This window comes from Pundamilia nyererei, unplaced genomic scaffold (genome assembly GCF_000239375.1).
Source record: "Pundamilia nyererei isolate P.nyererei 1_Seehausen unplaced genomic scaffold, PunNye1.0 scaffold00047, whole genome shotgun sequence".
NCBI classification, from domain to species: domain Eukaryota; kingdom Metazoa; phylum Chordata; class Actinopteri; order Cichliformes; family Cichlidae; genus Pundamilia; species Pundamilia nyererei.
The window spans coordinates 2,048,254-2,068,918 of record NW_005187448.1 but is presented as its reverse complement, the minus strand read 5'-3'; the positions used below and the strand labels follow the sequence as shown (position 1 = coordinate 2,068,918).

The 20,665-nt window shown below is 40.9% G+C and overlaps 1 protein-coding gene across 1 annotated transcript; it reads right to left on the bottom strand.

Moving 5' to 3' along the window:
* Positions 1–5,129: 5,129 nt before the first annotated feature.
* On the bottom strand, positions 5,130–19,008 carry calcoco1a (calcium binding and coiled-coil domain 1a). The gene is made up of 15 exons (XM_005732561.1): positions 18,785–19,008; positions 17,582–17,742; positions 17,389–17,491; positions 13,390–13,592; positions 13,005–13,217; positions 12,635–12,783; positions 12,473–12,542; positions 12,223–12,378; positions 11,599–11,853; positions 10,494–10,619; positions 10,187–10,282; positions 9,364–9,451; positions 8,947–9,194; positions 8,629–8,720; positions 5,130–7,131 (listed from the first exon to the last, which is right to left on the bottom strand). The coding sequence occupies exons 2-15, from the start codon at positions 17,711–17,713 to the stop codon at positions 7,104–7,106; spliced, it is 1,959 nt and encodes a 652-aa protein (XP_005732618.1). The 5' UTR covers positions 17,714–17,742; positions 18,785–19,008; the 3' UTR covers positions 5,130–7,103.
* Positions 19,009–20,665: the final 1,657 nt, after the last annotated feature.

Below are 20,665 nucleotides of genomic sequence, written 5' to 3'. Positions count from 1 at the left end.
CACACACACACACACACACACACACATGCATACAAGCATATAAGTAAACATACACATATATAGCACAACCTCATTCACTCTTCCACCTCAAGAAGATGCTGGCCTTCCCTTCTCCCTCTCTCTCTCCTGACTGCACATCACTGTGTCCTCCTCCACTGAGCACAGCAGAGCCTTAAGCGTATAAACATTTCTAACTCAGGCCACACGGTCCATGACAAGTGAAATGCAGAAAAAATGAGAGGTCAAGGGAGAGATGACGGTAAACCAGATGAACTCCTGGCACGGCCAAGAGAGAAGTTAACGTGACAAAAAGAACATAACCTCTTTGAGAAAGCTAAATGTTTGTTGTTTTCTCCCCCCTACCCCCCCCCCCCCCCCTTACTATTGTTGTTTATATCTAAACAGGGGAGCCTCCAAACTAGACACCAGAACTAAGCAGTTGACTTTGATTGATTACAACAAGCACATTTAGAGCAAGAGTACAGGGCAAAGCCAAATTGAGTATGCAACTCTTTTGTTGTTATTTTTAAATATTGTTTTCATTCTTTTTTTTCCTTTTTTCAGTTTATGAATAAGTCCTTACATATCTATATACCATTATATTTTGTTTTTTATTTGTTATTCTGGTTTTATATATGAATCCTTTAGACAAGTTTTTATCTTTGAAGAGCTTTCCTGCGAAGATATTCAGAGGGAAAGAAGGGTAATCAGAACTGGCTGGGTCTTCCTTATCAGCTACATATGCTTAGCTCGGGCTTCGTGGAGCACTTTGGCTCCCTGTGGATGATAATCAACCCAGGACTTTCTTTTTTGTTGCAGTGACTTAACCAGTTTCTGTTATCAGGTAATTGGCATTATTCTTTTATGCTGTTGTTGCGGCCAGCATGTGCTGTCAGTGCAGGAAGTATCTTTGTGCCAAAGTTAGGAACAGTCATCTGTGGAGCATGAGTTTAACTACTGGCAGGGACTCCAGATACAATCCAGCGGTCCTCATGGCAGAATGCTCACTCACATGTGCACTAAAAACACACTCTAATTATCTTGGACAGTGTATCCACAAAAGCGCAGAACAAACATACACACTCCTTTCGCTCTATGCTGAGTGGTAGCAGATGTGCCAACCTGGCACAAAGTGCCGGGATCGGAGATTCAGACTTGACCGTATATATGTAGCACTTTTGTGATCATCTGTTTAAGCAAGGCACATCTCTTCCATTAAGTATAGAGCAGCTGTCTGTGAGCATATGTCCCAGTTAGCATGTCAAAACTGATGGTAACATCAACATATTAAATATGACGGATCTTAGAGCTCTCCCTGATGATATCAGTAGATTAGCACACTCATTCAACACAGATAAAAACACCCAAACATACTAGTATCATATGCATCAACACAACCATTAAAGGCATATGCAAAGCAGGAATCTTTATGGAAGACATTTTGGAATCAGACTCAGGGCTTTTCAGTAAGGACCAAACCCTAGCTGCTTCCCAGCATGCTAGAAACAGGCAATATTTATGCGTGCATTCTTGACTATGCGATTCTCAGCCCCACTTTGTGTAAATAGAAGATGACAAGTCTGAAAAACAGCATGGATACCAGTCTGACTCTCCACAGAGCGAGGAGGGACCACCATCATCGTCATCCTCATCACAATCACCGTCCCACCTGCGTTCACACTGGTATCCATGCAGGAAACTGCCCCCTCATCCCAAAAAGCCATTATATCATCTTGTCTTCTTGTGTATATTCTCACTTTTTTTGAAGAAGAAGAACAGTGGAGGATTATGTGTTCTCATGTATCATTTCTTTATTGCCAAAATGTCACAGTGGGCGATCAGCTTGGAAAGCACGGCTGATATACAGTACAGAGGTTTTTCTCTCCCTCTTTGAAGCAATACGAACATAGTTTCTGTAGCAGCGAGAGGTCCCATCCTCTAAATATGGGCAGGTGTCCTCATTGTGTGTGTGTGTGTGTGTGCGTGCGTGTGCACGTGAGTGTGAATGCTTTAGAAAGTTTTCAGTCATGGGTGGATGTCCTTGGCATGGTGCTGTCACACAGAAACTCTTGTGTGACCTCATCCTTTCTCTCTCTGCTACGCCGTCACGGTGATAGTGACGGTAATGCAGGCAAAACTTTGAGATTATGTTATGTGTTATGTTATTGTTTTGTTTTTTCAACATGGCCAAGGTGTTGTTCTTCCTCTGTTTATGTCAACTCTTGTCATACAAAGAAAAGCCATATAAACAGTGAGAGGCACAATAAACTACTTTTGAGAGATTCCTGGACTTTTCTTTATTACCATTTCTTTGTGCTAAAAATGATGTGATGTGTAAGTTCGCTTATACCAGTGTCAAACTTATGAAACACAGTAAACTGCACTTTTGAATGGACATAATCATTCATTACCGGGGTGCAGCAGTAGAGGGAGCTCTTGCACTGTGACTGTAGGGTGTGCTGCATGCAGCTGCGTTTACTGCTTGGAGGATAAGGGCAGGGTCTGTTGGGTCATGGAGAGCTGTGGGTGCAGAGGCTAATAAATCACAGCCTCCTGCTGAACAAGGACATCAGATAAAGGTCTGTTCCTAAGATTTGTTCACTCTGCAGTTAAAGGAGTGCAGGTGGCAGCATAAAAATCATCAGAGAACGACTCTTTTCCTCTGCTTTCATCTCACTGTGATCAGAAAGTTAAAGCATATCTAGCCATGAATTCTTTAATGAAAGCTGTACAGAAGGCTGCAACAGCACAATAAATTATCCCAGTTTTTAGATGCATTACATGATATATCAATTATTATTTGGTGCCATTAAGCTTTGGCTCAAATGAAATAAGATAAAATTACATTTGGCTGTGCAAATTTGTGGTAACATGTTTTAAAAAATACGCCCAAGTATTAATCATAAAATCCATTCATAATGAAAATATCATTTAGCTCCTGCATAGCTGTTAATGTGGCTCATGTTAGAGGTCTGCTGGAGGAAATGAAAGCGATTCTTTTACAGTCAGTAAGCTGCTCAAGCCAGTGCGCTCAAATTATACTGAAACTGTGTGAAATTTGAACTTGCAGAAGTGACCCAGCACTCGCTAATGGCCTGTGAAAGGACATTCAGTCACTGAACTCAAGTCAAAAGCTTTGTCAGAGTATGCTGTGCAAACTTTAAACCAAGCAAGGAAAGGCCTTGTTAAGAAGAGTTTTTTTAAGAGGACCAAAAGTCTGCCCGCGTGTCTGTGTCAAGGTTATACTGCCTATCTTTACTGTATCACTGCTGCTGATATGATCACTCACTCTCTCAAGAGCGGGAATCCTCTTTATAAAGGGCTTCTGACAGTAAACCTTTTCTTTTTAAAACCCGGCCACGTTGATACTAATGCCACACCTTTATTTCATTAATAGAAAGAGAGAATCAGAGCAGGGTGATAAACACAGATGAGATTCTATCAATTATATGATTGCTTTAATTATCATTAAAGACAGATCAATAACACCAGACTGGAATTAAAATAAGGCCCATACATTATACACTATTTTACAAGGAACAATCAAATTGCCTCATATACTGAACCCTGGAAGGTGTTGCCATGGGAACCCATGCAAGGGTTTGGGCATGCTTGGGGGGAATTTAAAGGAGCCGGTTTAGTTTTCTATATGCTCATCCTCACACATTAGTGACGGTTGATTAAATAATGACTTGAGATGGGTAGGCTTATTCATTTGAAATGAAAGAATGGAAATGTGACACCTAGAGGTACAACTTCACAATGATTTAATAAAGTGTGAGAAAAAAATCACCCTTGTAATATTCTTACAACCAAAGGACATCAATTATTAAAAATAGTAAAGAATCCATAAAAGCAGGCCGTGAGTGTGCATACCAACGAATATCATTTGAATATTTAAACCCACACTGATATCCCGCTGCACATCTGAGCTGTAGCTACAACTCGGTCAACACACAGGAGAGATAATGGACCAGCAGCAGCTGCAGGGCTTCAGAGAGTGATCTGCAGGATAAAGCTCAGTGAACCCAAATGCTTCTGGCAGCAGTTAGTGAGGAAGGTGCTGGGCTCGGGGTGTGATAAAGGCAGAGAGTGTTGGTGCATGTGACCCAGGTTTGATGTGATAAAAAACTGTAGGGCCTTTCTGTGTGCACCTGAAGCTATATACAAGACAGAGAGGTGCATATGTCATGTGCTGGAAGCATGGAGCTGGGTGCAGGGTCATAATGTGAAATACCACATCATTTACTGTGTGCCTCCTGGTTGGGTCAGAACAGACAAAAAGGACACGTTTGCCATTTGTTACATATGCGGCGAATCCACCGAGGGTTGGGGATCACAGTCAAGGAGGGAGAGAAAGAGAGAGGTGAGGAGAAGGTGAGAAACGTTTTCATGTGCAAAGACCATAAATTTAACACCTTCCCCTGTACGAGCAAGAAGGCAGACGGGCCATCTCACCGAAAGGGTAATGGAGAAAGTGATGAAGAAACGGGTAAAGGTATCTGTGACAAGAGTGAGAATGGAGGGCGTGCCAGAAGGGAGCCAGAGGAAATAAACAAGGCCAGGTAGAGGTGGGGGCGATTTGGGAATGAGGAGCAAGCACTGGGAAGGCGGGCAGGCGTCGGGGTCATAAAAACTAGGAGATGTGTTCTGGCCTCTGGGTCTTCATATCTTTTACATTTCTAATTAAAAGAGATAAAGAGTGAGGGAGTCATCAATCCCACAGTGATTTCCCAGTTAAGGTTTTAGAGGGGGCTGTAAACTAGGCAGCCCGGCATCATTGATTTTATAATTAGCTATCGTCACCCCAGACTTAAGATGGAGGGAGTGTGGTAGAGGGGCACGACGAGAGCTTAAAAGACAGAGCAGCACGACTCTGCTGGTGGAGTGAGGAGGATGAAGATGATGAGGAAGTCAGCCCTGAGGGGGGACTGCAGGAGAGTCAAAGGTGAGGAGAGAGAAAAAAACCCCAGAATGGGAATGTATATGAAACAGGCAATGAGCCAAAAGGGAATATAGGCTAGAGAGCCGTGTGAAAAGAAATGGCTCAGTTAATTACCAATGAAATGTCATGTGAGGATCAAAATATTGCTATAATCATTGGCCAGAAAAAGACACATTAGACCCAATAATGGATACATAAACGTTTTTATTATGCAGAACCCCACCCAAACCCCATTACATGACTGGTAAGAAAATACACAGTGTACATGTGGGATAACCTTCACATACAGAAGTTCAAAACAAACCGTAACCACTGGAGTTTTATTGCGGTGTGAGACAGTGTCCTGATGAGGAGCACTCGTACTGGAGATCTCAGTGGAACAACAAAAAGATAACTTCCTTGAGACATAAAGTCAGATTACAACTACAAACAAGGACTACTGAGAATACGTTTAGTGTGCCATCTTCTGGGAAAGAACACGGGGCTCCTTAAAACCTTTCAACCATCCACATATGTAGTGTAACACAAGGTAAATGAGGCGTCGGAAAGACGTTTACTTCTTTCACTCCTAATTTTATAAACTGAAACATTAGGATCAATTCCTTCCATATGTATTTTTTTACATCTACCTTTACCATACGATGTTGGCATCACTCCCTTCCATTAGCACCAATACCTTGCAACAACGTAACCTTTAAACAACCCATTAAAGTATTTGAAAGCATAAAGTAAAAATAGAAAAGAGATAAAACGTGAGTAAACACAACACACGTGGTTAATGGTTATGATAACAATGATGAAGGACACAGATGGCATATTGGTGAGTATCAATATCAACTTTTCATCTAAAAACTCTTCTCTAGTAAAAATAGGGTGCAAATACAGCAGATAAAATCAAGCATCAAGGTATCTAGTAAATTCTCTTAGCCAAGCATGGAAAATTTTGTTACACATTGCACAAACTGTGAAAACTGTACACCTGTTTCAAACTAAACCTGAATATAGTTTAATTGCAGCATAACTCAAATTAATTATAAATAGAAAATCATGAAAAATGCATATAATATTGATTAAAACGTAGGCAGCATTTCTTTTATTAGGCAGTATATTACCTCAGGGCTGGGGGAAAGTATCAACACCATGATTCTGATGTCAGGATCTATAAAGATGATTCTACTTCTTTATTTTAGGCACAAATTTAGAACTGCATCACAATGATTTCTGTGCAATCTAGCTGTGATAAAGGCTGATGCTAAATATCCCGAATGAGCAGCTAGAGAATTTCAATAAACCCAGGTTCATTAATAAATAAAAAAAATTGCAGCTTTGCAGTGTAAAGCTAATAAACATTAATTTCATAATAACGATTATGTGAAGTTACTCAAGTAGAAAGTTGCATGTCGTCCCTATTTAAATAGACCTGAAGCACAATCTGTTGAATAAGCTTTCTATTTCAAAAGCTCGTCCTAAGCGTCAGCATCCCTAAATCACCTTAACTGCATCTGCATGACAACAATCACCTGCTAATGCATACAAGAAAGTTCAAATCAAATCTTAGTTCTGAGTAAATGGAGGAGAAATATGATGTCATAGACCTACATTACTGCAATATAATTTAGCATGATGCTGTATCATTACTTTATGCCGCCATGAAAAGTACTCGAAGCTGCTGTGGAGAATTTAATGCTGGAAGAGAGTTTTGCTATGATTTCCAGCGGAGCTGGGCCTGCACAAAACATCATAATTACAGTGCCTGTCATGACTCCTGATCACAAATGCCATAAAAACGACATAACATCCATCGTAAAGCTCTCGACATAGCAATGATTCAACAGAAATCATTCTGCTACAGCCTGCAAACTCTCAAATGCCAGAGCCCACGTCTAAAAGCCTGCTGCTTCAAACTGTGCACCACTCTTATGTCAGTCATAAATATTGTGTTGACCTGCCACCGCTGGCAAAAACAGTCAGGGTAAAAACACAGCAATCTAGAAGGACAAAAAACAAGGTTTATGGCAGATACAACATAATTGCATATTAAAATTCTGTCTGTGTATAGAGCATAAGCTGTATTTGTGCTTGTTATAGGAAGTAATGCGGAAACAACAAGGTCCCTCTTTCCCTTTTTGATCACTTGCTGTGGGTAGGTGTCCACTGGTTACCAGAGCGAGGTGTCAGCTGAACCACTGGAGGAAGAAACAAAGGAGAGAGAAAGGATGTGTGAGTGTGTTAAAAATGGAAAGAAACACACATTCTGGTTGAAAGAGCAGGCGAGACGAAAGGAGTGGGTGAGTGGGAGAGCGAGAGCCTTAATGATGCTGAAAATTGGCCCGTGACTGCGGTACACCCCTCAGGTAAATCATTGCTACAGCTTGCTGTCAACTCGTCTGTCCCCTTGTCCTCCCATCTCGCCCCTCCCATGCCCCGAATGTGTCTCAAACAGCCTCCCTCGCTTCACCCTGACTCAACTTCTTTTACGACCACGTATTCAAAACTTCCATCTTCGAGTCATATTCACCGTGCCACCATAAATAACTAGTTGCACATGTCTGTGTGCATTAAATACCTTTGAATTCATTGTGCACGCATCAAACCATTTCTGCGAGAAGCCAGTGAAGGAAAGTAACGGAGTACATTTACTCAGGCATACATACATTAGTTCACTCCCCAGTTTTGAGATACTTTTCTATGTTCCAGGGAGAAATACGATACTTTTTACCCCACTGCAGTTTTATAGCGGCTTTGTTCTTTAATTACTCTGCCGACTAAGACTGTACACACAAATCAAGTCATGAGCTCATAAAATATAAAGACGATGCTAGAGTTTAAAACCAGCCAGCACGACGGGGTGATATCTGGTGGCTTGTTTTGCCTCAGAGAAATTTTCATTTCCATATGCAGTCAGCAACGCAAATCTTTTTTGAACCTTAAATCTTCACCTGTGCACAATTTGTTGCAATCCCTCACGTGTTTAGCAATCCTACACCCTTTATTGAGAATATCCTTCAGTGTATTTTGAGTGCCGACAAGAAGTTATTTCTGACTTTTAGAGGCTATAACACTAGCAGTTTATGAAACTGTTATATCATCTGCGACATTAAATACTTCCTTGTAATAGTAAAAGGAAGCGGTTGAAGAACAAATATGCTTGAGTAAAAAATGTCCCGTACTACACATATTAGCAAAATATAAGTACTATGTCTGCCGTAGCATGGCCCTCATCACGGATATATTATTAGATATGATATTAATAGATTGTTACTACTAATGCAATAATCTGAAAATAGCATGGTGCATGTTAATATGGAGGTATTGTTTGTGAATTAAGGTCTTTTCAGTGTTTAAAAGAAGAAGAAAAATGATCACAAATCTTTGCTTCTTTAGATATTGTACACTTTGTCTCTCTTTCACTGGTAAAAAAGACTTTTTAACAATGCAATGTATTCTATGATCTACACTATCATACCCCATCCTAACGCTGATCAAAATCAAAGGGATAACTTTGGCTTTTAACATTTTAACTTAATTTTCTGTAAATACATAAAGTTTATACTTTAATACTGGTTAAAAAAAAGAAAAGAAAAAGAGTATTACTCCGTTAACACTTCACAGTAATGGGTATAAAGAGTAAGTGTTACATGTATAAACATATAAGGGTACGCGTTTGTAGTGGAAAGCTGTACCTGAGAAAAGTATCCATGGGGTCAGGCAACAAAAGAGCCGTTTCCTCCCCAGAGCTGTTCCTTCTACACTCACGTGGATCGCATTCCTCCTCCTTAATACAGTAAAACACACACACACACGCACAGGATGACACTTAACACATATCTATCCAGCAGCTATTACCATCCAATAACTTGCACACTAGCAGCCTAATTGGTACTAGGAGATAATGTCTATATCAAACGACCCACTGCCCGTGTTTAACTGGTGTGCATGGCTATCAGCATGAAGGCATAGCTCAGTTTCAATATCACATATAATTATGGTGCACGTCTCACCGAATCAGAGCTGTGTGCCAGAGTGTCAGCGGTGGCCTGGTGTGGAAGGGAGAGCGGTGCCGGCTGGTTGATGACCACTTCCCTCCTGCTTACCTCCCTGGGGGAGAGAGGAGGGGTGGCAAGGAGCAACGAGTCAGGCTGCCCCTGCTCACATAGGCTGTAGTGTGCCAGGGGGGTCGGGGGGTGGAGGATCTGCAAAGCCTCTGGGTTCTCATCCTCCGAGTCAGATGACACACTGTCAGGACGGCCTGCCAGACAGAAACATTAGTTAAGAAATAGCGGTCACTTTTCCTCAGAGCGCTGCTCTTGTCGTCCACAACACGGGCCAATATTTAGTGTGGCTCTTGAATGATAGTTAACACTTTTATTGTTCACATCTGCAGGGCATACAGTAGATTGATGTGTAGCGCAATTCACCTGTAGAGGCAACTGGGGCCGAGTTCCACTTGGCGCTTGCAACTGTTCCCATCTTCTGTTCCAGCTGACAGATGTACTCCATCAACTCCTGTGGTGAAAAATGCAGTCATCACCCTTATAACCCTCAAAAGGTCAGACCTCTTCAAACCAGCACTACGTAACATTATTGCACTGTGAAAACACAACGGAAACATTTGCCATTATATAAATGTTACCACAGTACAATGAACATTTAAGTCCTTCCTTGGTTTCTCATGTGCCGCACATTGGCTGTTGTACTTAGATATGGCTGGAGTTATAATTAGGCTGGACAGTAATTTAGAAAAAGAATTGAATATTTACTTCTGCCTTCAGAGTGAAAATGTTATGGTAGTTAGCCAACAAAACTCTGCAGGCACTTTAACAACAACAGCACCGACTGCCCTGAAATCCACCGATTTATATTGCACTGTAAACAAATTATATTGCACAATAACAAGAGGACAACCACAGGGAGATGATTCCCAACAGCAGGGTCATTCACAATAAGAGTATTACTGTTGTTATATCAGTAAGGATGTGTGTTCATTATTAATACAAAGATTTTAGAAAAAATTGCAGGGGTGTGCCCAGGCTTTATAGTCACACACTAAACTAGATTTACATTTAAAAACTAAACCATGAGACCTCAGCAACTGATAATGGCACAAAGTCTGTGACACCACACACGCACAGTGTTAAATAGGTACACTACCCACCCAGAGTTTATCGTTCGCTGCTTTTTAAAACTAGTTTCTGTCAGTACTGATTCAAATCATGCACCGTGGCAGACAAGGTTTCTAACCTGTTTCTCTGCAAGCAGCTGCTCCTTCTCTTTGTGGGCAACCCTCAGGCTGGCCTTCAGCTCCTGAAGCTCCCTACGGGTTTCACTCAGCTGAACCTACAAGCCAGATATCACAAAACAGCAGGGTGAGGTATATTAGACCCACTTGAAAGACACTTTGACTTTTGTGTGATGTTCTAGAAGTAAACAGCCAACATCTAAATGATGCTCATTCTGAGTTTGACCTTGTTTTTGCCAGTTCAAACAAAACTATTTGTTCACACAGATACAGAGTAGGCTATAATGTATATGAAGCAGCTTCTCTCACCCGGTTGCAATCTTTTTCTCTTCCAAGCTCAACCTCTAGCTTCACTCTCTCCATCCTTTCCTCTTGCAGCCTCTCCTCCATCGCCTGCATCTCTTGGCTGAGTTTCTCCAAACGCTCATGGTCTTTCTATGAGGGTGACACACAGACACTACTACTTACTGTATTTACTTCATATATAATTTATTTGCCTCTGCCATTCGATCTTTAGGTTATGGACTCAAATATTGACTCGATGTCATACCACCTACACATTACACCTACAGAAGCTGCTCAGCCATGAAGCTCCTGGTGCAGTTTCCATGCTGATATTAAGGGAGTTTGAAACTCTGGAGTTACTGGGTCAGAATAGCGTTGGGGCCCCTGCTCTCTGTAGCTTTACATGCTCTGCCGCTTCATGGCTGAGTTGCTGTAGTTCCTAAATGCTTCCACTTTCCAATAATACCACTTACAGTTGATTGAGGAAGAAATTTCCCAAACTGACTCATTGCAATGGTGGCATCATATTACGGTACCACGCTCAATTTAAGCTCTTCAGAATAGGTACTTCATGTAATACACATCAGGCAATAGGATTGAACACACCTGAATTCAAAGAGTCAGAGGTGTGACCCAGTACTTTTAGTAGAACCAGCCATATAGGCCCATTTTGAGAACTATAGAACATTTTGTTCTTTTTCTCATTATTATTAATATCCACTTCATATGTCGAATGTTACATTTACCAAATATTACAAATACAAAACCCTGCAACAACTTTGAATCAAAACAAAGACTTGTAAAAATAAAATCAGGTCTACTGGGTGTGACATACTTAAACCATTTTTATCAAAAATATAACAAACTGTTCAGATGTATAATAGCAATATATTGCTACCCTCTCCCTTGCACCTTCATATCAACATAATGTCGCACCTGCTAATATTGATATAAATCTCCCTTTTCTCATTTCTCTTTAAGCATTTAAAAACTGACCGTTTTTTCTTCTTTTATTATGCTGCATACAATTGTTATTGATGCCATGGGAATATTTCACTTTGAAACCTCGTGGCATTTATTAGTGACATTCTACATTTTCCAGATTTCATGCTCTACAGCGATGCAGTACCTCAGCCGAGCGCTGCATGTTCTGCCTCTCCTGGGCCCAGTGGGCTCTTCCCTCCCTCAGGGCCAGACTGGAATCTGCAAGCTGAAGGGTGAGCTGAGCAGCCTGAAGGCGAGCCTGATGCAGTTCAGCTTGCCCCTGATCCCTCTGGGCAACCATAGAGCTGAGGTCACTCTTCAAGCCCTCAGCAGCTCGTTCGCTCATGTGCAGCCGCTCACGCAGGCTACGCATTTCTTTCAGAGATGCCTCATTTTCCGCCTGTGCATAAAGGACCAAGAAACCATGTTGGTTACTCATCTCATACTTCAGGTGATTTTCTGTATATTGCCAGACCCAAAAATATCTAAGAGTGGATTTGAAATGGTCATTGTTGTTTGTTTGTAATTCTTTTAAAACATAATTGCTGAGTTAAAATACAAAAAAACATGTTCCAAATAAAGTAGCAGTGATCACTTTCCCCCCAAAAATCAATTCTGATTTTATGTCCAAATACTTGTAACACATTTCACAAGAGTCGAGTTGAAAACAAACAAAGAAACAAAAAATCCTATTTTTACATCCTCTGAGTGAGCATCCTGGTCGAGTTTCAACCACTAAAACATTCATTAATAAGTCCTTTGGTTTGACCTCTTTCCTGTGGGCTGTGGTGAGTTTCTGGGTGAGGGTGGTGATGGTGTTTTGAAGCTGCAGGACACTGGTGTCTCTTTGGGCGAGGGAGTTCCTCAGGCCCTGGAACTCCTTTGACAGGATTTTGAGCTCACTTTCTGTTTGTTCCAGCTTAGTCTAAGGAAAAAAGGCAAGAGATGGGAAAACTGAGATGTTGGGGGGGGAAGGACCATGTTTTACTATGTTACACAGTATGTTTTGAACTGTGCACCTGCAGGCTCCTTCTCTCACTCTCCTCTTCTTTTCTCAGAGCTCCTGCCCTCCTGGCTCTTTCCTTAATTCTGCACATACAGATTTTGTTATAGACAATCAAAACTATTCACAGGACCCACATAAAAGTAAAAGAAGGACAAATGAGAAAACCATGTCAAACCTCTCTAACTCGGTCTCTTTTTCCACAGCTCTCTGTGCCAGGGTTTTGATGTCGTCCTCTAGCTCTCGGATTCGCGCTTTGCTTGCCTCCCTGGCATCCATTAAAGCAGTTTTCTCCTGGGCTAGTGATTCTCCTAATGCCTTTTCCTCCTAACAGACCAGAGGCGTGTTTAATTTTTGTGTTAATATAATAACTCAGGCAATTTCTTAAATGTCTCCTGCTTACATTTTTACACTTAACACACAGGGACATTATTTAAGCAGAAATGCTTTATCTGAGAATGAGGGCACTGCTGTAGGAAAATGGAAGCAGGCACATCGGTTCTAATCAAATGACTGTGCCCACCATTTGCATAAGCTTCATACATCACCTTCTGCTTCTTCTGCAGCTCATCAAGCTTCTCTAGAGTTTGGTTCAGCTCTTTCTGAAGCCTGGCGATATCACCCTCCAGCTCTTTGCGTCTTCTGTCCCAGGCCTCTCTCGCTCGCTTGTACTCCTCATTCTCTTTCTCTCTTTGCTCTTTAACCGCCTCCTGCACCTGCAAAAGCTCAGCGCGCTCTCGCAGACATTCCTGCAGTCGATTCTAACAAGACAGAGAACAGAGGAAGCAAGCAGCATGATTGTGTGCCCGTCTTTGTGTAACTGCAGTAAACAAGAGTATTGATCCCCCCCCCAGCAGATGTGTTTTATAAGCACTCGTTAATTTTGCAAAACTGAAAACACACACTCTCCCATGCAGTATCTTATCCACTCACCTGCAGCAGCTCAGCCCTGGGGACTACCAGCAGCATATCTGTGCCTGCCTCCTCTCCATGGGAGTCTTCCTCAAGAGTCACCAGATCCTCAAGTGGCTTTGGTGCACAAAAAGTGAATTTAGAGCTGCGAGAGCACACCTTCCCTTTAGCATCAATATATACGAACTCATACTCCTGGGAGCTGGGCTTGGGTAGGTAGGAAGCTAAAATAGTGATTTAAAAAAAAAGCAAAAAAAGCAAAAGGTTATATTACAATCTGCAGAGAAGAATAATTGTTTTTCAAAGTAGCCATGCTTTAATTTAGACCCTACTTCCCATCATACTTTTAGTCAGTCTAAATTACATACCTATAATTTTGGAACATCTAATCACAATTTAAATTAATGTTCTGGTAAATATGAACTATGAGTCTAATACATTTATTTGTATTATATTGCTGGTTAAGATGATGTGTTTGTCATCAAAAATCCATTTCACAGACCCTTTTTACAGCAAACATTTTGACTTGTCAAAGTAGGGAAAGTGTATGAATAATGGCTGTATTCCACTTAGGGGAGGTCCCCCTTTTGCACATTCTGTTTTATTGCCATGAAATAGGAAACTTAATGGAACTAGGAAGACATTACTTTGACCTGCTCCTCCCCTGCTGTGACAACTAAAAATACACGGGTGACAAATTCAAGTAAAAACTACTCGCTGTAAACTTAATGGCCTTTAATTCGTCATCTGTCTTACTGCAGTCTAAAATGGCCTAGCTTTGCTAACTTGGATTAAGCCCACTGCTAAACTAAAACATTTATTAAATAAAGCTATCTTCTCATTTAGTCTTAGAAACTGTCTGATAATACTTCAATTCAGTAACACCAGGTTCACATGTTGCAATACAGCTTCTGGCCACTAGTGGCAGCAGTGCGGCCATTCACGGCAGGTGAGCGACAAAACGATGACGTCTTTTATGTAACTTGTGTCCCATGGGCTGTGAGGTCTGTAAGCGTCTATTCATTCTCGTTGTATCATTTGTGAAAAACCGCAGAGTACCTGAAATAGCAGAGCGTCTCTGGTTAGCTAAGCTGGCCAAAGTCTTAAACAGGTGTTTTAAGTGACTCTCGGGCAGTTTGGTGCTTTTTTCCACGTAAAACTTGAAGCGCTTTGCCAGTTGAGCTTCTCTGCGCCATTTATATGTTTGTTGTAAACATCGTCGGCGTAACAGAAGCAGTTAAACAACTTTGTATGTTTTGCTTTTGTCCTGTAGTGTCAAAAACAGCTAGCTCCAGCCAGTGTCGCCAACTTAGCGACTTTGTCGCTATATTTAGCGAGTTTTCAGACCCCTTAGCGACTTTTTTTTCTAAAGAAAGTCGCTAAAAAAAGACGTGAAAGCTCGTATCGCTTTTACTCTCAACAAGCAGCGGGTGCTGTAACGCAGTCAGTTCTTCTTTTACTCTTATGCTGTTTTGTGGATCACAAGGTTTAAAACTACTTATAAACACACACACACAAAGTAACTCCACCAGAGCGCCTATTTCGGGTCACTTGCCGGTGTTGTGCCAAAAACTGATTTCCAGTCTTTCTGTGTATTTTTTAATGTGTAATATCTTTACGTATGTTCGTAAATAGACTTCGGTGAACAGGGTTTACAAAGGGGTTATATAGAGAATTTAAAAATTATCCGTTTTTCAAGTATCTTCACAACTCTGTGTTATTGTACTTACATTATAACCAATCCGGTCCTTTATCCCCACTTAAAATATTTTTACAGAACTATTGTAATATTTGCTGACATTTCTGTTGTGCTCTTGGCCAACTTACTCTTACAAAAGACATTTTTAATGTTAATGAGATTTTTTTTAACTGCATAAATAAAGGTTATATAAAAGTCACTGCCAAAAACTGATTGCGGCTTGTATCTTGTTACACGAATGTTGTTTGTGGCTCAAGATGACTTTATGTCATCCATGAGGGATGCATTTGGCATATGTTTCACATAGTATAGCCCAACAAGATACTTATAGCAGTTTAAATACGAGCAATCAGTTTTTGGCAGACAATCACTTTTTGGCACAACACCGGTCCAAGCCCGGATAAAGGAGCAGGGTTGGAATTGTGACATTAAAAAAAACAATAATTGCTAAAAGAAATTTAGTTTGTAGTTCTAAATAAACTCTAAATGCATTTAAGACGTTTTTTTACTGACTTCATGTCTCTTCCCCGATGTTGTTTCTCTCTCCAACAACATAGGTTACAATTAGATTAGCATGACCAATTATGCAAATTAGGCGATGACGTCATTTAGCGACTTCTAGGACAGCCAATAGCGATTTTCCTTACTGAGGAGTTGGCAACACTGGCTCCAGCAAGCTAAACGCTCATTAAACAACACGTGTTTGTTTATCACATTATAAAATAGCTTTTCAGCCGCCTCGACTGTTTGTCCTATGCTGCTATGTCCTGTTGAAACCACAGAAATTAATCTAGTATCAATTCAACAAACATCCTGTTAATGACGCGGTCCATGCTTTCAGCTGTCCTGCCAAAAAATGTTTTCCTGCTATTTAAACCGCTGTAAATGACTTGCTGGCCTATAATCTGTCAAACGTATCTCTCATGAAGGATATCGAGCCATTATGTGCCAGAAAGAAAATTCCCGTCACAAAGTAGAAGCTACAATCAGTTTTTGGCAAAGTGACTTTTATATATCCTTTATGAATCGATGTAAAAACTATCGTTGACAGTAAAAACGTCTTCTTCAAAAGAGAGCTGGCCAAGAGGGCAGGAGAAATTGCAACAAATATAACATAACAGTTCTATAAAGATATTTTAAGTGGCCCAACAGGACTGGATTGATTAAAATGTAGAGCACAAAGTGGGTATGATAATGCTGAGTTAAAAGACACTTGCAGAACAGGTCATTTCTTTATTTTGTACGTAACCACTTCATAAATCTTGTTGACTACAGCCTATCTACCAATATAAGCAAAGCTATTAGTCATAAAAACACATCAGCAATCACTGTTTCGCATAAGACTGTCGCTCATAAAGTTGAAGGCTTACAAATTTGGAGAGCAAAATAACTGCTTTTCAGACCAGCTGTGCTACTTGCATAACGTTAAGACTTTCACTATCACCTGAATCTGCTTCCTTTTCATGCACCTTTAACCAAGCATACTGGAACTGATGATGATACACCTCCTGCCTCCCACACTAACCACAAAGCAGTCAGCCTTATTCTGTGACTCCTTCCAGCCTATAAAGTAAGTTGATCTAATATCATTATCTCACACAGACCATAGCTTCATGTTTGGAGTGATTTACTTAGAATTACTGTTTCACAATACGGCTACAGCAAAGGGCCAAGATAGAAAACAGACAGAGGGAATGACACACGGTAAAGTTTATGAGCTGTATTTCAACTTCGAGCACCGGCTAAGGTCACAGAAGAGGCGACCTTCTTTTTAAATCACAGCATTGCTGCTGATAAGGAACCATCTGTACTTTCTTTAGTTTCCTTTCTCTGTACTGAAGAATGACATTGACAGTATGTTTAAGTTAGCGATAAATCACTTTACCAGGGGTCAATGCCACACCTGCTGCACACGTGCCCCTCACCCTCAATCAGGCTTATCAGCTGCCCCTGACACACAGGACAAAGTGAACACTGTATTCTCCAGTGAGCAGCAGCAGTCAGCAGAGCAGCCTTTGGGCCATTGTCTTACTAAAGAAATGAATTCAAGCCATGACAGAGAGTGTCTCTGTTAGAAACCAAGTTAGATATTTCTCTTGTGCAAAGGATTTTTTCCCCTTTTTTCTGCTGAAGAATTATTTTAAGATAGAAATAAACATTTGCTTCCACTCAGCATGTGATTCGCTAGCTTTTTGTAAACAACAGAGCAATTCATTTTACAGAGGCATCAATCTCCTGCTGAAGGTTTTATGCGCTGATCTAGTACAGATCCTGTGTGACTATGGGAGGTAAACCCAGTTAGAAAACAAAGGTATGAATACCCTGAAACTGAACACAGCAGTTGACATCTGTGCCCTCTTGGTAGTCAGCCGGGGCTAGCGCCCATACAAAGGTGTGGTATTCCTTTACTGATGTCCATCCCTCCTGAAGAAGAAAATGTGTGCACAGTGTTAACTTCCAGTTGGATATTGTTTATTTAGTTGCTTTTCCAGAAATTCGTCAGAATAGCAATACCTTGAAGAGCCCTATCCAATCATTACTGGCCCATATGTGCCGTGAGCTCAGCGTGTAGTGGCAGTCGACTCTGCTCTCAGGAAAGTAGCTGCAGCCCACGTTTCTAAACTCCACCTGCCAGTCCTTGTCCATGGCAACACAAAACAAATGCTCTATTGCACCTACAAGAAAGAAGGTAAAAAACAAACAAACCCCAAATCAACCTAGAAACTAACATGCACAGTTACATTACACAGCTATTTCTGGAATATAGGTAAGAGGTGGTCCCTGCTGAACAAACAAGAGGCCCCAAGTGTGTGAGTATTTTTGTTCAGTGTAAGATCTAGACTGAGTGCACACTTAAGGAAACAGCACCGATGCACAACTAATCCTCAGTGACAGCATGGTCTTAAGGCAACATGACACGTTACACAGGTTGTCACCAGGGGCTATTTCAGTCATCTTCAAAATCATTTGCTATTATACAGCATCACGTGTAAGCATGCAGGATATGGGCTCAGATTCCACTAGAGGTTACTTGCCACAAATTTGTGGTGTCCCTGCAGTTAACCACAGTGCTTGCCTACAGAAAGCATTATTTCTGTGTGTGGTGTAATAACTATGGTATAGGCAACATTTATGATGTGATGGTACACTGTTACACAAACAGGGTGAAACACATGGTAAATATACATTTTAATAGAGCAGCAGAGACAAGCATGATGAGATTTTCAAAAGGAACAAAAATAAAGCAAGCGCACTTTAAACCCAATGAGGATTTACAGCGAGCATGTTCTTTAAACTTGGATTAACTTTCTGTACTTTACATTTATTCCCTGTGGTAGAGTCAATAATCACAGATGATACAAGTTTTCTGTTTTTGTTTTGCAAACAAACATCCGTTCGGACAAGATAAAATACAGACAGTGCGTAAAACAATACACCAGTGATCAAAATAGCTTTCCGTGGACTCGTTTTACATGGCACGAGGCTTAAGGCCCAACAGTAGCACATGTCAAGAAAACAGTGTTATGCCCGTCGATGAAAGCTTTAAGCTGACAAACAAACAAACACAGGCACTGCGGACAGACCTGAATCCGAGCACGTTAGTCGTATTTGTTAATTTGATGGAAATGCAAATAATAAGAGACAATGTAGGGCTTTGTTAACTACCAAAAGAGATCTGCGCACATTATCTCGACCCGTTTCTGATGTCTTTGTTACCTTTACGGTCCTCAGCCCTCTGCAGACGGTCTAAAGGAGCCCTCTACGTGCGAGGTACCGGACTGACAGTCCTCAAGAAACCCACGAAAGAACACGGCCGATGCAGACTCGCTTTCCTCACGGAGCTCAGCTGGACCAACAACGCGAAATAACAACAAAAAAGCCAAAGCAAAACACAAGCACCACAGCTTCTTCTGCACCGTGGAATTATGGGAGCTGTTGTTCACGATGTAGCTGAAACTATGCCGAGATACTCCTTTTTAAACTACAACCCCCAGGCTCACAGTAGACTAACAGATCCGCTGAATGTAATCTGACGCGTCTCATCGGCCGCCGTTGTTTTTCGCATCGGATATCTGCCAAACCGCGGCTGTCCTGCTCGTTCACCAATGGAAAGAGTGTGTGTTATTTGCGATGAGAGGAAGACACTCTTAGCGGATGTAATAATGAAAACGGTTGTTTTTATTTGCAGTGATTGTTCGAGTTTATAAATATTTGCTACATTGCGCTGTAAACAAATCTTTTCCATGCAGGTAGACTTCGCACTATGACGGTTATTTAATTTGATGGTAAAGTATTACAGGTTGTATAGTTTTTGCCTATTTATTTTAGTTTAAATCAGTGTCCCACGGGAGCCTTTTCCACTTCATGTATTATCTGTACTTTGATGAGGAAAATCAGGAACCACAGCAGATCCTCTGACGTCAGCCCACGTTCCAGATTTGATGGAGGGGAATTCGGATTTTAGCCAAAATTTTTTCCAAAATAATCCAGTGATCCTGCATTTTGGAAGCGCCCCAATTTGGCAGTTTCTTTAGGGTAAGCTTGATGTCCCACAACGTCTTCAAACATGAGGACAAATAGAGCGCATGACGAGGTTACAGTGCCGGGCAGCAGATGGCAGTATACCATCTTGAAAACCAAAATTACACATGCAAGTCTAAACACACAGTGCGGTCTTTTAAGCCCACAATGAAAATATATCACAGCCTTTTTGTCCTTTCACTATTAGATACAAGATAAAGGGGGGGGGGGGGGTACACTGTCTCTCTATGCTGCAAATTTTAAAAACAGCCTGGGTTCACCATCTCTAGCTTTGCCTTAATTCATAGTTTTGATTTTGCAGATATATCAGAAGAGAAATGCAAATATGGCTGTGCAGATAAGTCTCAAGGCTACAGTAGTAGTATTGTCTATATGGGTTCACAATGTGTTATTCTGAGATTTTTAATTTAAAAAAAAAAACATTAAAATACTGGTTTTAGTTGAACTGATTATATTAAATGATTTAAATTTAAATTAGAGTTAAAATGGCAAATAAGTCTTTAACTGCAAAAAGCCATCAATAACAAAAACCTATTTAACAGAAATGGAAATTAAAAGTTAGCATTCTCTATTAAAGGTTATTAGTCCTCCACAACCACAAGTTAAATAATGCTCAGCCTGTATTATTATAGTTATTGATGTTAGCTCATTGCCCATAGCCAGCCTATTTATCTCTGCTCATTGATGAGACACTCCAGTCACACAATACTTTACTCCTCCTCAATTAGTAAGTCCAGTTTGGCTAATTTAGTCTGTTGACGACACTATAAGGATGCTTCATGTAATTTTATGCCGACGGACAGTCAATGCTGAGACCCTATAAATTGTGTTTAAGTGGATTAATAGTGTGCTGAGCCTGTGTGAGCAAAGTGGTGATGGAAATAGTGGCTCGCTCTCACAGTGGGATAATTAAATAGGTTCTACTGTGATGACTGGCTTATTCAGTAGCCACTGTTTACATGTGTGTTTAGCTTTAGGTATTATTAAAGAAAAAGATTTCTTCTGTTGAATTCTTCAACATAATTCAGTATGGATGTCTTACGGGTTCCCTGGAAC

Excerpts from the sequence above, each read along its gene's own strand:
- calcoco1a (XM_005732561.1), bottom strand. The coding sequence starts at position 17,713 with ATGGACAAGGACTGGCAGGTGGAGTTTAGAAACGTGGGCTGCAGCTAC. Across the intron at positions 10,283-10,493 it reads GAGAAAAAGATTGCAACCGG|GTTCAGCTGAGTGAAACCCG; the intron begins GTGAGAGAAGCT and ends TCTGGCTTGTAG. Across the intron at positions 8,721-8,946 it reads TGGCACACAGCTCTGATTCG|GAGGAGGAATGCGATCCACG; the intron begins GTGAGACGTGCA and ends TACTGTATTAAG.